The sequence below is a fragment of the Temnothorax longispinosus genome, chromosome 1 (assembly GCF_030848805.1).
Source record: "Temnothorax longispinosus isolate EJ_2023e chromosome 1, Tlon_JGU_v1, whole genome shotgun sequence".
In the NCBI taxonomy this organism is placed as follows: Eukaryota; Metazoa; Arthropoda; class Insecta; order Hymenoptera; family Formicidae; genus Temnothorax; species Temnothorax longispinosus.
The window spans coordinates 9,572,678-9,588,673 of record NC_092358.1 but is presented as its reverse complement, the minus strand read 5'-3'; the positions used below and the strand labels follow the sequence as shown (position 1 = coordinate 9,588,673).

The 15,996-nt window shown below is 44.1% G+C and overlaps 1 protein-coding gene across 1 annotated transcript in view; it reads right to left on the bottom strand.

Moving 5' to 3' along the window:
• Window positions 1-15,442, bottom strand: part of Vvl (ventral veins lacking) — a 44,887-nt gene extending 29,445 nt beyond the window's left edge. Inside the window, exon 1 of the mRNA XM_071794353.1 lies at window positions 11,162-15,442. Within this exon, the coding sequence (XP_071650454.1) occupies window positions 12,659-14,008 (1,350 nt within the window). The 5' untranslated portion in view covers window positions 14,009-15,442 and the 3' untranslated portion in view covers window positions 11,162-12,658. The remainder of the gene's footprint in view (window positions 1-11,161) is intronic.
• Between the last annotated feature and the right edge of the window lie 554 nt (window positions 15,443-15,996).

Below are 15,996 nucleotides of genomic sequence, written 5' to 3'. Positions count from 1 at the left end.
TGACGCCCATTCGCCTCGATTGGCGGAGATCGCCACGCCGTCATCGTCAGGAAGCCGCGATCTTCGCCACCAGCGTAATCGTCGCGCGTGAAATTTGCATATTAATGTTCCGAAGATTTTTACGCCGTTTTTCCCACGTGTATTATTGTCGCCGGGGTTTCCACGACGTTATTTCGGAATTAATTCCGGAAATTATAAGCGCGTTTATCCGCGACCTACAAAAATTTATGCGCCAAGAATTTACAGGACGCTCTGCAACCCTTTCCCTCCTCACTGAACTAAAGCCAAAAGAGGAAATTGTTAAAATTGAGGAGCGTGAAATTTTTAGTTTGCATCGCTTACCTACGTTACACCTTTAAGATAAATCTATGACTCCTCTTTATTACTTTCTGATAAAACTTGATTATCACTCTGAATGGAATTATCTGTGATTTTTTAGACAAAAGATGAAACATTGAATAATGCATCAGATGGTTAGTTTGCGCATGGGGAAGCCGTAGCAGGAAGCGAACGCAGGCAATGAAATCGACGGGTTGTTTCGCGGCCGCGCGATCATACTCTTTCGCCTTTAACGGCCGTAAAAATAAGCGCGACATAAACCGCGAACAATGCGTGTAAAAACCGATTGTAAAAATACCCTCACACTCACGCGCGCGCGCGCAACCGCGTGCGAGATGCAGCAGGGACGAACAGGAGCGGTGCCCTGTGCGACCTTTTTCCCCGTCACGAAAAACATCCAGGAGAGGAGTATTATACCCCCAAATAGATTCGGCGGATTGTAAAAAAAAAAAGCGTCTCCGAGTATAGCTTACTCGGACGAGATTTACGAGACAAACGCATGCATTCGTAGTATAATGGTCAGTCATATTCGTTTGGCGTGACGCGAGAAAAGTGGTTAAAGAGCTTTAAATCCGTTACACAATTGGGCATCGCGTTAGAAGAAACGTTACGCACGCTTATCCCGTCGATATATTAACAACTTTAGCAACCTCTCTTGCACCTGTTAATTTTGCGGTGGTAAACTAGTAATTAAAGAGAAATTGAAGTTGTAAAACAGGAAGATATATCAGACCTGCTGTTTCAGAGGAATAATAAGGGGCTCTTTTTCTCCCTTTAACAAAACTAGAAAATTTGTAGGTATCAGTTGTTCGTTAGGAAATAATTGGCTCCACAGATTGGTCCAGGAATCTCAAAAGATTTTTATTACAGGTATCCATAGTATATTACTCTCAATATTTCTATTAGAATTGACTTCTTATAAGGTTTGATCAACTTAGATGCATTCTGCATTCTACAAGCAAAATTACTTGTTTGTACAATTCGTATTCTATGATCTGGTATTCATCGAATTGAATTCGCTTGTTTTAATAAATTGTATACGGCGGTTGTTTTTGATAAATCGATAGCAGTATATCCTGAAATATCGTGTAGAGGTACTTCGCGTGATATTTTCGTGTAACAGCGTGACGTTATTGCCGCATAAAAAGGCTCTCTTCCCCGTCATCCTAATCAACGTGGAAAAATTGGACCAAATGTGATATACCTCCAATTAATTCACGATCGCGTAGAATAATCACGTAGAAATAGCGCAGACAAACCGTCGAATTCGTTCGACGTGCGCCGATCTAAATATTTTCCGTTCCGGATTTAGCGTGTCGCGCCAACCAATAATTTCAGCGAAAAGCATCAGCGTTGAGACCACCTGTGTGACACGACGAAATGAACGTCGACATACTGATTGCGATAGCAGAATCTTGTTACGCTAAATCGAGGACGATTTCGGCTGCGATAATAATTTACTATTTGCCCTCCGAGTATGGTAGCGATTAGTTTCATCGGTCTCGCATAATTTCCCTCGCAGAGTATCAGACAGGAGAAAAACACGATCGAGAATGCATAATTAAACGTCGATCGACGAAATTGCAGCGCAAATACGTGCAAAATATTTTGAAATAATGCGCTTGAAATAAAAACATTAGATAGATCGATATTTTCCGTGCTAAAGTCAAGTCGTTAATTACGAAGAAAACATTAATCACATTTTTTTCACATGCTTCATCTTTAATTATATTATAAATCCTTCTGCATATATAAACATGTTTATTTTTTTCTTTCGTCTAAAGTTACCATTTTTCTTTGCACAGTTTTTTACTCGATTGTAAAACTTTTACGTTGATTCCAGTTTATCAATTGATCGAGCTATTTACGTGACGTTTATGGAATAACAGAGGATACAGAGATTGGAATAAATAATAATAAACATGACGATATTCCGAGATCTCTCAATCAGATATTCCAAATGGCTTAATTACGAGTAGCGAGACTGGCCACGGGATTCTATTGACGGCAAACAGTAATTAAATAACCATACGAATCTAAATCAAAAAGCTTGACGAACAAAAAAAGAGATACGTGTTACTTAATTATTATTATTGAATGAAGCCAATGTTAGAGCTTTTTTTGTTTCGGATTGCATCACGATTCGAGCAATAAAATCCCTGGGAGGAGGCGACTGCTTCTTCAAGGTAAAACATGCCACGATATTCGATTTCGCGATAAGCAACAACGACACGAGCCTTCGATGCGTAACCGTAGGCGTAGCGAGAAACACCTTCGAAGTCAGCCCGATGCGCGTTCGATGATGAGCAAACACACCAAGCTCTCGCTGGAATCTCACGAACGTTAGAGCAATGTTTTCCAACCTTCTTTGCGTAATGGACTGCTTCGAAATGATAAAACAATTTGCGGAGCATAAAGCACACACACGTTAAATAAATATATAAAACGCGGATATATATACTAAGGCATTAATAAAATGAAAAATCATTGAAAGAGTTATCAACTATTTGAAATATATAGTTAGATATTAAAAGCTTGACCGTGTATATCGACTAATGAGACTTTTAAATATATGCGTGTCGCATGCATATACAGTTCTAATTACATAATTTACTATTAATTAATTTTAGAACGTAATATGTAATACACAATTAATATCCCGACTCGCATACGAGAGATCGTTTGATCAATTGCTTTAGCGCGAGTTGAACAATATTCTTTGTTAGTGATGCTAGGACATGTGCCCATCCCAGAGAATATCATAAACGTTTAATGGATTTCACTAGCGCAACACTAATCTCAAGCGTTTTTTTTTTCTCTGCAAAGTGCGATTATCCCGCTTGTCACTTGGCCGTCACGGCAATTTCGTCATATCGTGCGATAATTACACGCGATGCGATGTACGAAGAGAATAATCGAGCGATCGGGCGAGGTATCTCTCTCTCTCTCTCGCCGTCGATCGACAAACAGTCCCCGGACTTCGTCCATGGAAACAAGAGACAATCGCGAGGAAAAGGTCTTCGGAGAGATGAAGAGTTATTCAGGTTCGATCGATTATGCGTGCGAATACACATTTTTCGCCGTTTCCTCACGTCGCTCACGTTGTTCATTAAGCTCTTAATTAATGCAATGAAAGACTTCAATACCACCACGCCACGATTAAGTCGCGCGAATGAACTTTTACCGTAATTATTCATGGATACATCACGGATGGAAATGAGACGCGAGAGTAAAAGTGTTCGCCCACGGTGATCCGACGAAAAAAAAAAGAGAAGACTTTAAAGACCTCGAGTAGTTTAAGATTTATCCATTGTGAAGTAAAAAAAAAGTCCTGTAAAAACCCAACTATTACGAAACTAATGAACAACTGATTTTGGTCAATCACGTGTCCCGTGTAAATACCTATTCGTTTTTATGAAATTTATCGTACTATTGCTACAGCTTTCTAGTCGCTTCAAAGTCTACTGACCTTATCTCGTGCATGGAATATTTACCTATCGAAACATGAATTATGCAGATTGTAATGATCAAAACCCCAAATAGGAATATCGCACTTTCGCATTTATTTGAACAATCAACATTATGGTACAACAAGAAATAATTTACAAGGGGGAACCGTAGGACGATTCTATTCTCACGACACTGACGTACATAAAATATCGACGAGGTAGAAAAAGGTGAGAATTTCTCGGCCATATAGGTGATGATGATCCGGCAAATAAAGCAAAACGCCAGGTGTATGTTGCACATTACTTTCATGTCATTTATTAATCGAAATTCAATAGTAATTTAGCTTCCGCCATTCTAACAAAATCGTGTTCACCATCACTCGCCAGATCTTTATTTTTACGTTAATATAATAATTAAGATTTAATTATATTAATAATATACAGCATGGAAAAAGAGGAGCGGGGGGAAAAAGAATCGTTTACAGATGCGTATTGTTTAACGATTTCGTGTGTATCTCTATAGATGTACCTTTACATGTCTTTCTGTCGCCTCTCTCTCGTTTGCATATCACTCATAATTCGCAACATCCACACGCGTTGACATTTCAAGACAATGCGAAATTATGGATCGAAATCAATATAATTTTCATGAATTCTCGTTCTAATTGTCCCAGATATAAAACTGATTTTATAAGAAAATACAATGCAAATGTGAAATATAAGTACAAAATATTCAGAGAAAGATCTTTCAAATTTGAAATAAAAATTTAATAAAAAATAATACAAAAATACAAACGAAATAGTATTTCAAATATATTTTTATCAGCTATTTTAAATACACTGTATATACATACATACATACACATATACATACATGTATGTATATCATTGCATTTATAATATACATGTATATATAAAATTGAATTTATCGAAATTATACCGATTTCACTTTCCACGGGCGATAGAGAACGCGAATCGAAGAGTGCGGTTGTTTCGCGAAATCACGATTATTGTCAATTCCACAAAGAGGAAGGAAAAAAGAAACGTACCTCGGGACATGATCCAATTAGCAATTGTCCAATTTCGCGTTTGCGCGCGCCGATTCGCCCGGAAAAGGATTTCCTTAATTTCCTTAACGAACAACCGCGCTCCTCGACCTCCACGTGTCCGAACACGTTTGCCAGCAATCGCACGATGCCACGATTCGCAACAATTAACATCGATTTTCCACCAATCGCACGCCGTACACGGTCGCACACGTACCTTTTTTTCCTTCTCGCTCGCTTTGCGCTCCTTTCTTCCGTTCTATTTTTTCTTTTGCATTTACAAAAAAAATAATAATGTCGAATTTTTTGGCGCAGCGTCTCATTCATCGTTTCGCAATTTCGCATCAGTCTCCCTCGCTCTCGTCTCGGCGCCCGGAAAAAACGAACGGTCCGATTTGTTCAGCCAATAAAATCATCCAGCGCGATCAATCACCGTTAATTTCGATCCCGGGGACGCCCATTCTTTTTGCGTGAGAGTTAAATTATAAGCGTCCGTCGCTCTCTCGCAACGGATTCGCAATCGCGCACCCGAGCGCGCACCGATGCCGATGGGTAAAGTCGTTTGTCGATACAACAAAATCACTTTGCCAGCCACGCATTTGCCTCCCACCCTCTCCACCCTCTCAATCAAATTGTACAAACAAAACAAAAGGAAACGTTGTAAAATGTTGCTAAATTTTACGGGAATTGTATTTTCTTGTATCTCTCGATAAACAACGGCAGATGAATCCGTTGGCTCAACAAATTTTCTTTACGCACATTACGCATCTACTCGCTTCTTTCTCTCTTCCTCGCCCTCTCGCCCTCTTTCATTAAAGTATGTGTGTGTGTCGTTTTTTTTTATCTTCATTAAAAAGAAAAAATAATAATAACAGAAACTAACATGCAATAACAAAAGATAAAATGGCGATTGACTTTAAATATCGCGCATATCACATACAATTCTTCGTTAACGTCTCCGTTAACGCGTATTCTACACGATTTGTAACGTGACGCAATTACTGTTATAATACGCGAGTAATTAACTAATGCGAAAAGTTTGCAGCCGATGCGCCTCTCGGAAAAAGATCCCTCTAACATTATTCGTTTCGCTAACAGCTTTTTATGCAACAATAAAAAAGATCACATCATAAAATCAACGTGCAGTGCAATCTCCACAGCGCGGAATTTATAATTCACGAGAGCGTCAATTGAATTATGCGGAACAGCGTATAAAAAAAATATACATATGTATATGCAAATGGCGCAAGTGAAATCTTTTGAATCATTTTAATAATGAGCGTCGCATGTCAATCGCATCTACAACATTCATAAAATAACGCGCTTTTTTACGCTGTACGGATCAATTTGCAGCAATTTTTAATTGATTAATTCCGCAACGTCATTTATACATTTCATTAAAATTATCGAGATTACACTTCTCGTCGAAGTTAGAAACAGGTACTGGCAAGGATATTAATATTTTCATGGACACTACTTTATTAGCGTCTGCTTTATTAATACCGAGCTTGAGCGATGATACGTATGAGAACATTGTTTATAGAAATTATATTTTTGTCGGTGATATAACCAGTGAAATTCCTCGTCGAATAACTACTTTTTAGGCAAGCTTGATTCTCTCAAAAGCGAATAAACTCGAATGAAGTCGAAGATGTTTGACATATCGAATATATCGCGCTTAATCGAGGAAATGTGAGAAGAGTATACGGCGATAAGCATCAGCAGCCAATTGAGCAAATAATCACAGAAGTAATATGTATGACTGATAATAGTCCACGTAATTGCAGTAATCAGTATATCATATGTAATATATAGCAGAGCTGCTATCTTGAGCAGAGAGCAATGCGTTACTAATCATAAAAGATGAACTTTTCATTCTAATAAAGAAGAAATTATCTATTAACATCACATTTAGAAATATTTTCATACGATATAACGCTTAAATAAATTTCCTTAAAACTTTCATGAGGTGTAATTGTTGTAACTCGCCACGCGGTAGATTTATTCGAATGTCATTCACGCGAGAGAACAGATATTTGTATTGTGAATCATATCTTATTAGTGGAGAATAAGAAATCGATTCCCAGTTGACGAGCAAGGCTGAACAAGATTTATATAATTTCTCTAGATGTATTCTACAGCTGGTGGTCCTCCGAATTAATTATTTATCAGTTTACAACAGTAATCATGTAGAAAAGAGGGTTGTTCAGGGAAAGATATTGTAATACTCAATGAGGCTGACGAAAAACATTAGCGCGAGATTAACGACGACATAACGCTTGAAATTTCTTAGAGCGAATCTGCGGGAATATATACGTTTCTATTACGCCGGGATTAGTAAATGGACCTAACAAGGATTTGATTCGTCCTCGACGACGGCGCGGTGATTACGTTAAAGAAAAACGTCTATATTCCAATGAACGGGTAGACTAACGAGCGTTGCTAATGCGAGAAGGACTCTATCTGCAGGAGGATGAACGGCCTAATATCGGATCTCATAAAATTCCCAAGCTCGTCTCGTAAGCAAATATGCTTCTACCGATCCATTATGATAGTCATAGATAAGACCTTAAAGCGTTCGCACGATAGTACGAAGAGCGGATACACGTTAACTGATTTGTTAGGAAATGTTAATCCGTAAAGGGAACTACGATCGATCGTAATGAACGAGGTAAATTTTCAAGGTCGTAGTGCAGCGAGAATACAGATTAATCAGTGCACAAACGAATAAGAATGTGACTCGTGGAATTAGAGTAACTCCGAGAAAGGTTTTATTCAAATTTCTCGTTACTAGATATCATTATTAGCTTTTATCAATTTCACAAATAAATTTTCATGAAATGAAATAAAAGTGTTTCATGATTCTTGTATCGTTATCATAGTTAAACAAAGAAGTTTTCTATGAATAATGGTGCTGAGGACTAGATTCATTTGATAAATGTTCGAAGTCTGGTGGTCACGTCGTAGATACGCAATGGCTAAACCTCCTAAGCAGAGCCTAAGTTTTGGGGGGAGGGGGGGTTGGGTCCAATGCCGTGCCATTACCGAAACCGTCGAAGTATCACGGAAATGAATAGCCCGCGATGCGTTAAGCGCATTATAACGATCAAAAATTACGATGATTAGCGGATCGTGCGGCGTAACGTCGGTCCGTTCGTAAAGTCCCCCCGGTGCGGTGGGGCCCTCCTTATTAAAGCCCCGTGACGCGCTCGCCACGGAACGATCGCGTCCCCATAAAAATCTCTCTCTTCCCAAATTGGGCCGTGAATTACAAGCCGCGGCCCCGGCGCACGTTTGCGCCCCCTAAACGACTCTTTTAGTCCGGCAAGTAGATACTATAGGTGCTATTAACGCGCCGGGCAGTTTATACACACCTAATGCATCGTTATGCGGCCCCGGCTGCCAGACGCAAGTACGACTCCGCGGAAGTGTATAAATTACCGTCGGCATTTCGGTAAATACGCGTAATGTCAACACAATAGTTTGGGCATTAATAGACGATGACGAACGGGTTCGTTGAACCACCTTATTCAAATAAGAACGCGACCTTCGAGTATGTGCTTTTTGCGATGACCTGACTTATAATGCGTCGCTTGTACTGTCATTCTAATCATGGAATACTATAACTATAATACTCAAAGAATATGAATAGTAATATAAATCTTGTAATTAATAACAATTTTCTAAACTTAATATTGTATTATTTCGCATACCAAAGAATGCTGCACAATAATAGAATCATAAAAAGATCATGAAAAAATGTACAAGAGCACCGTCGAAATAATGTCTGGGAAATGACTTCATCGGATGAATCAATGTCAACTTTCGCGAGGAACGCACAAAATCGAAGTCGTGTGACAAGATCCTCGCAAAACCGGCAAATCAAAATCTTATCCCGGATTTCTCTCGTTAACACGTTGAAGTTGATTGCATGCCGTACAAACAACCGCGGAAAACAGCACCTGCGGACGCGCTAGTAATGACAACGGTTGCAGTAGCCGATGACGCCAGACAAATAAATCCGCGCGACACAGCGCGTAACGAGCCTACCGCGATGAAAAAGAAAAGGAGATGACGCCGCGCGTTTCGCGTGGGCATTCGATACACCGGCGCGATCAGCCAAGTACCACACAACGATTGAGGTGGAAAATAAATCGCTAGAGAGAAGGCGAAGGTGTGCGTCGGCGCTATATGGAGTTCGCGACCACCTACGCGTTTTACGACGCCAAGGAAGAGCCGCAAAAAGGCGGCGTGTCGATCGAGAGGGCTCGATAGATAAAAATATATATGTATATAAAACGGCGGAACAAAGCGACACTGAGAGACCGAGAGACTTCGATCGAGGATACCCGCGACAGTCGGAGAAAAAGAAGGGGATTTTCTTCTTGCAGAATACGTCGCGCGACGGATGTTTCCTTATGCAGATCTAGAGCGCGATCTTCAGAATTAATAATTTATAATGTGAGAATTATACAGGAAATATTATTGAGCGTACTGGGAACATCGATAACGCTCGATTACCGTGATCAACGCGATTATCGAAGCGAGAGAGCGTGTCGCAAAAGAAACCGTGTAGATAGTCAGCACGGAGATGCTGAATGGAGCATCGAGACACGTGACTATCTACAAATGTCTTTAAAAAAAACATTTAAAAAACAGAAAGTGAAATCTTGACGAAGCGCGAAAGTAAAAACAGAATGTACGATCGATCGATCTCATCTCAATTTCGAGTTGTTGCTCGAGGGGCACAATTTAAATTTCATAGAGGGTATAAAATCATGTTTATTTCTTATGAGAAAATCTGTCGATATAACACTGATCTTTTATGGAATAAAACATTGTCGAGAATTAACTCGATTAAATAAATCTTCCTGTATAAATTAAATTAAAAACAGAAAAAAGTCTCGAGATTGTCTCTAGAGAATATACATTGAACACAATTTTTAATAATAATAATAATAACATACGATACTATATATATATATATATATAAAGGGTTATTATATCACACGAAATTATTACAAAAAACATGATGTGAAAGAAAGTTCTCGCGCGCCTATTCTCATTATTTTCCATTTCATTTAAAGTTTAGAGGTCATAAGACAAACTTAATTTTACCGACGGCAAGAATAACAGCTTCGTCACCTTCGACCAAGTATCTCTGGGTATTTTATATCACGCACAGACAAGTGCAAATTAGTTACGCAGAAACAGAAATCGAAACTTAGCGAGACGATTCATGTATATAGAGACGATCGGCAAACAAACCAAAGAGAATTTGGTAGAAGCGCAGCCGGTCTACGTAATAATAATCTAAAATTCTACATACATAATAATCTAAATAAACCATCTCTATGCGGGAAATATGGTTTTTTTTTCCTCCACGGTTCGTACAAATATTCTATTCGAATTTTTTGTGCTTTTCGTCACACTGATATTTAAAGACAGTAGAATTTAATAACATAACAGAAGATAAATACGAGATTGTACGTCCCATATTATTCCTCACAATACAATTATACTGTACCATAAACTGATCGGATAATTAATAACTTCCACGTAAATCACACAGTTTATCATTGTCTAATACTATACTTCGTGACGCAAAAAACTTTCAGTAAATAGTACTGTACGAACCGTGCGCGTCAGCTTCGCATCTGCCTAAGCCTCTTTGAAAAAAAAGAGTCACTATCCAGACAGGAGAGAAGACGAACGAGATGAGAAGCGGAGAGACAAAGGGAGACAGATCGAGAGAGCGAGAGAGGAAGAGTTCTTCGATATTATGCCCAGCAGTGATGGAAGACGCGAGATTCTCGGCTCCGCGGCGCTCGACTCCCGGGCAGTACAGATATCGATGATATTAATATCGACGAAATGACAATAATAATAATTAAAATTATAATAATCGCAATAATAAAGAATAATAATAATAATAAGTGACAATAATAATAGTGGCGAATATTATAATAGCGATAATAATAAATTCGCGTTAACGCCGGATTTTGTGCCACAATCACAACGTTTTCTCAAGACCAGACAATGAACGTCACAATAATATAATAATAATAATGATAATATATAATAATAGCAATATAATAATAAACATAATAATAATACAATAATGATTAGACATAGCTAAAACCTTCCGATCTATACATAGACATAGAGCTTTCGGATGTAACGCCTTTCCGTGTGTCTTCCTATACATATATATATATATATATATATATATATATATATATCCTTTTTCTATTTATATATAATAATAAATCTTCATCTATATAGACTTGTATGTGTATATACACGTATATATTTATGGATACTTACTCTTTATACAGAAGGGGTTTTTCGCGTGAGGGGGGAACTCTGTCTTGCTGTCTCGCTAGGATTTCGCACGCGCTTTTCCAATACGCGGTCTCTCTTCGATGTGCATCCTGTCCTTTTATATATATATATATATGTATATATATATATATATAAATCTGTCCCTCTTTATTTTGTTGCGCTGCATACTCCTTGTCTCTCTCCCTCCTCTCATCTCTCTTTATATCACCTTCCTCCGTTTATTCCAGCTCCCGCGTCTGTTTTTTGTGCTCGTTGTCGACGACAACGACGACGACAATGACGATTCATGCTCTCTCTCACTTAACTTACTAGCTTTATCTAGTACATTATTTACAGTCCATATTTACTTATGTTACATCATCCGCCGGGTTTGCTCCGAGCAAATCCCGTGCGAACACAGCACTCGCTCCTTACGTATGTTTTTTTTCTTGACGCCCGTTCGTCCGTCGCGAATTTCGGACCTTGCGGAAGATAAGGGAGAATCGCACGCGCGCGAAAAGACACCCTTGCGATCCGTGTCTAGTGTCCGATATTCCCGTTTTGTTCGCGGGCGAGAGAGAGAAAACCTCCGTTCCTTTTAACTGCACCCTCGCCCGAGTCTTGCGCGTCCACGCACCTTGTTATCGAACCGTCCTTTCTTGGGTCGGTCCCCGTCGGAGACCGTCGAGTTAACCACTTCCGCTCACCGGCGACGATGAAACAACAACAACAACAACAGCGAACAGCCAACAAGGTCCGCGATCTAGCTCAGACTCCACGAACGAACGAACGGGCCCCGACCTGGCCGCGTGAAGGAGAAACGTCATCACTATGTGTCCGTCAATGGTACCCTTCGAGAGAACGCCACTGGGTCTCCTCTTGCGTCGCGTCGCGAAAAACACGATGAAGATATTTCACTTATCACCGGGACATCGTCGATGAAGTAAAAATAGCTGGAACCGCGCGAACAACGGCGAGATGACGATGACGGTGATGACGACGAGGATGATACTTCGTCGATGAAAATATCTTAAAGAACTTCGGGCGAAGAACAATCACGATGTTCGCCGACGGCAGCGGCGACAGTCCCGGCACCGCGTCCTCTCCTTACTCCGTATTTTTCTTATTCTGTTCCGTCCCCGTGCGGCTTTCATCCTCTCTCCGGGTCTAGGCGCGCGGTCAAGGTCGATAAAAAATCACTGACCGTGCGCGTCAGCTCCTCAGCCTCCCCGGTGGACCGGTCTCGGCCTCGTTAAACCCCGTTGAATCTCGTCGAACGAGCCACCATTCCGTACCTTCGTCTCGATAACGAGCGCCGCCGTCTGATAGGTAGAAAGGGCGCCGCGAGTCGGTCAGCTACGAGGTCGTATAACTGCCGGTGCGTGCCTGAAGGTAGTGATGATAGAATGGCGGCAGGGTCGTCGTCTCTGCCGTCGACGACACGTTCGCCGAGTTCTGCGAGGTTACCGCGAGGCCCAACGGGGGAGGCCCCGGCGAACGCTAGTGAGCCGCGAGCGAGTGGGCCGTGAGGGCCTGAGGGCTGAGCATTGGTGGACTGTGACTGTGACCCATGGGCGAGCCGTGCAGATGATCCTGCGGATGATAACCCTGATGGAGGCCGCCCTGGCTCTGGTGACCCGGCGGCATACCCTCCATCATGCCGTCGCCAAGTGTATTGGGCGGCGTCATTCTCTTTTCCTTTTGCCGCCGATTGCAGAACCACACCCTGACCACTTCCTTTTCGAGTTGCAACGAGTCCGCGAGGGAGGTGATCTCCTGGGCCGACGGTTTTGGCTGCTTGTGGAAATGCTGCTCGAGCGCACCCTTCACCGACACCTCGATCGACGTCCTCTTCTTCCGTTTTCTACCCTGGGCGGCGATCTTGTCGATGCTCGTCGGCGAGCCGGTCGTCGAGTCCGCCTCCTCGAGCCACTTCTGCAGCAGCGGCTTCAGCTTGCACATATTTTTAAAGCTCAACTGTAGAGCCTCGAACCTACATATTGTCGTCTGCGAGAAGACGTTGCCGTAGAGAGTACCGAGCGCGAGACCGACGTCCGCCTGGGTGAAGCCGAGCTTGATGCGTCGTTGTTTAAACTGCTTGGCGAAGGCCTCGAGGTCGTCCGACGTCGGCGTGTCCTCCTCGCCAGCGCTGTGATCCCTGTCGAGAGGATGACCCGCGTGCAGAGGATGCCCCGACGGTGGACTGTGATTGTGCGCGTCCCTCAAGTGGTGAGGTAGACCAGTCTGATGGTTGTGTAGCTGATGTGGATGTTGATGCGGATGCTGATGCAGCATGCCGTTCATCGCTGCGTGATACTGTTGGAGGGTGGTAGGCGAGGCCGCGCCACCGCTCGGATTGTAGTGCGCCGACGGGACAACCGGTGCGTGCCAGGAGTGCGGTGAGGCCATACCCGGGGACTGGTGCGGGCCCCGATGGTGCATACCCTGGTCCGTCGCGGTTGCCGCGGCCGCGGTCAACGGTTTCACATCGAGGCTCGAGTTCGCTTGATGGGGGTGATGATGGGGATGATGGCTAGTATGGTGCATGCCCATCGAGGCCGCCCAGGGATCGCTACCGGGCTGTAGGCTCACCCAGGGATTCGCCGACGAGAGACTCGCCGGATGGGAAAGTCCGTTCGGTGACGGCGAGCCTGTCACCTGATGGTGATGATGATGGTGGTGATGATGCTGCGGCGCCGGCATGTACTTCATCTCGCCAGCGTCGGCGGCGCTACGGGGCGAGCCCGAGGAATAGCCACCCACGGCGATGTTCATCCCGATTGTACCTGAACCACCATCCAGGTCGGTAGACACTGCGCTACTAACCGGCATGTACGTGGTAGCGGCCATCTACTTCCCCCTCGTCGAGAGGTTTCGCGAAACCCTCTCAGTGTGGTTCCCCACCGTGGACACGTCCACGGGGTACGTTTCTCGCTCGCACCCCTTTCGCAAACAGTCCTCTGAACTTTCCGATTTCTGTTAATATATATATATATATATATAGAGATGGAAAGTATACGAAGATTTTATAACTCGGTGAAAATTCCACGAGAACGAATCGAAAGATTGTCGGTAGAATCTCCTCGCAGGACCTTAGATGCAGCTTTCGTCGATTGTCTAGTCACCTCACAATCCAATGATCCTCGAAGAGCAAATCTCTTAGTAATCACTGATCACTCGTTGCACAATCCACAATTCACGTCGACACACCGAGGACCAGACGAAGCTGGTCGTCGTTCTCGACAAAGTCCGTCCATAGTTTCTCAAGAGTGTCATGTATGCAACAGTACGGCAACATCGACGAATCCGTAGCGAGAGAGGATTGTCGATATCCCGTTTCTCTCTCGTTCGCTCCGACGGGGTGGGTCCCCGCGGAGGAAAAGCGCGTTTCCAGATCGGAGCACCGCTCTGTCGTGGCGCTCCGGAATTTTGCTTCTTTCTCTCGCGCTCTCTCTCTGTCGTCAGCCCTGGGTGTCGCGGCTACTCTCGTTCTCACACGAAAATCACACGTGAAACGGAAGCTCGCCTCCTGGCTATGTACTGGCCAACCCTCGAGTCGAGTCGGGAAGTCACTCGCGACGAGGATATCGATTCAGCCGAGGTCACACATCCCTGGTGGGGATTCGAACTTGTCGAGTAATCACTAATCTTGTCTCGATGACGGCGACGACGACGGCGATGTCTACGGCGATGCGAGGATTACTCCGCACTGGCGTCGTGTCTGTAGCCCCGACGTGGTGGACACGTACCGACGACAACGATGCACGACGCGACTGCACTCAGGGGTTGCCACCGCAGACCGACGACCGAGCAGCGAGCGACCGACCGACCGGCTCGGCGTAAAGGGACGTACGACGGTAATCGCGAAACGGAAGAGACTCGACTCGGCGGGAGTAGAATAGGTATATGATGTCGTGCGTGTATGTTCCTTCTGGTGGTAGATGTCCCTCTCTTTACGTGAGTGTACGTGTGCGTATACATACGGTATACGTGTATGCGTGGAAAGAGCGTGTGGGTGAGAGAATATAAGGAAAAAGAGAGAGAGAGAAAGAGAGAGAGAGCGAGAGAGAGAGAGAGAGAGAGAGAGAAGGAGAGAGAGAGAGTGTATGTATGTAAGTGTGTATGTGTATGTGTATGTGTGTATGGCGACGGAGGAGAGACGGGTTAGAAAGATCTCGCTCGGGCTCTCATGCGTTATGCATGTCGTAGCTGAGAGCGACTGACTGCCTCGCCTCGCAGCTCGCCCGAGGTTCCCGAGGCTCCCGGAGCCGCTTGTGGTGGAAGTTCGTCATGCGCGTCACCGCCGTGCACATCCCCACCGTCGCACGCTGCGCAGCTCGCAATTGGACGGGCTGGCAAGGTGGCCGTCGATGTACGTCAGCATCAGGCGGAACCTCCTGTGACCGCGCCTACGAAGGCAGGCGAGGCACCCTAGGCGCCAGTCCTTCTCGACCCCCCCTTGCCGTCACTTGACTACGTTCTCGCCTGGCTAACAATGCTCGTTCGCTGACGCTGCCACCGCCGCCGCCGTCGCCGTCGCCGCCGCCGCCGTCGCCGCCACCACCACCACCACCACTACCACCACCACCACCAGCACCACCACCACCACCATCACCACCACCACCTCCATCGCCACCACCGTCAGCGCCGACGTTGCTGCTGCCGCGCCGCGCCAACACTGCCACACCGTGCCGCGCCACCATCGCCACACCGTACCGTGTCACATCGCGCCGTGTTGCTGCGCTGTGCCACAACCGCACAACCGTTCCGTTGCTCCGTTTTGCTCCGTTCCTGCCGTCGCGATTAGGAGAGGCGCGACTCGAGCCGACTCGACACGC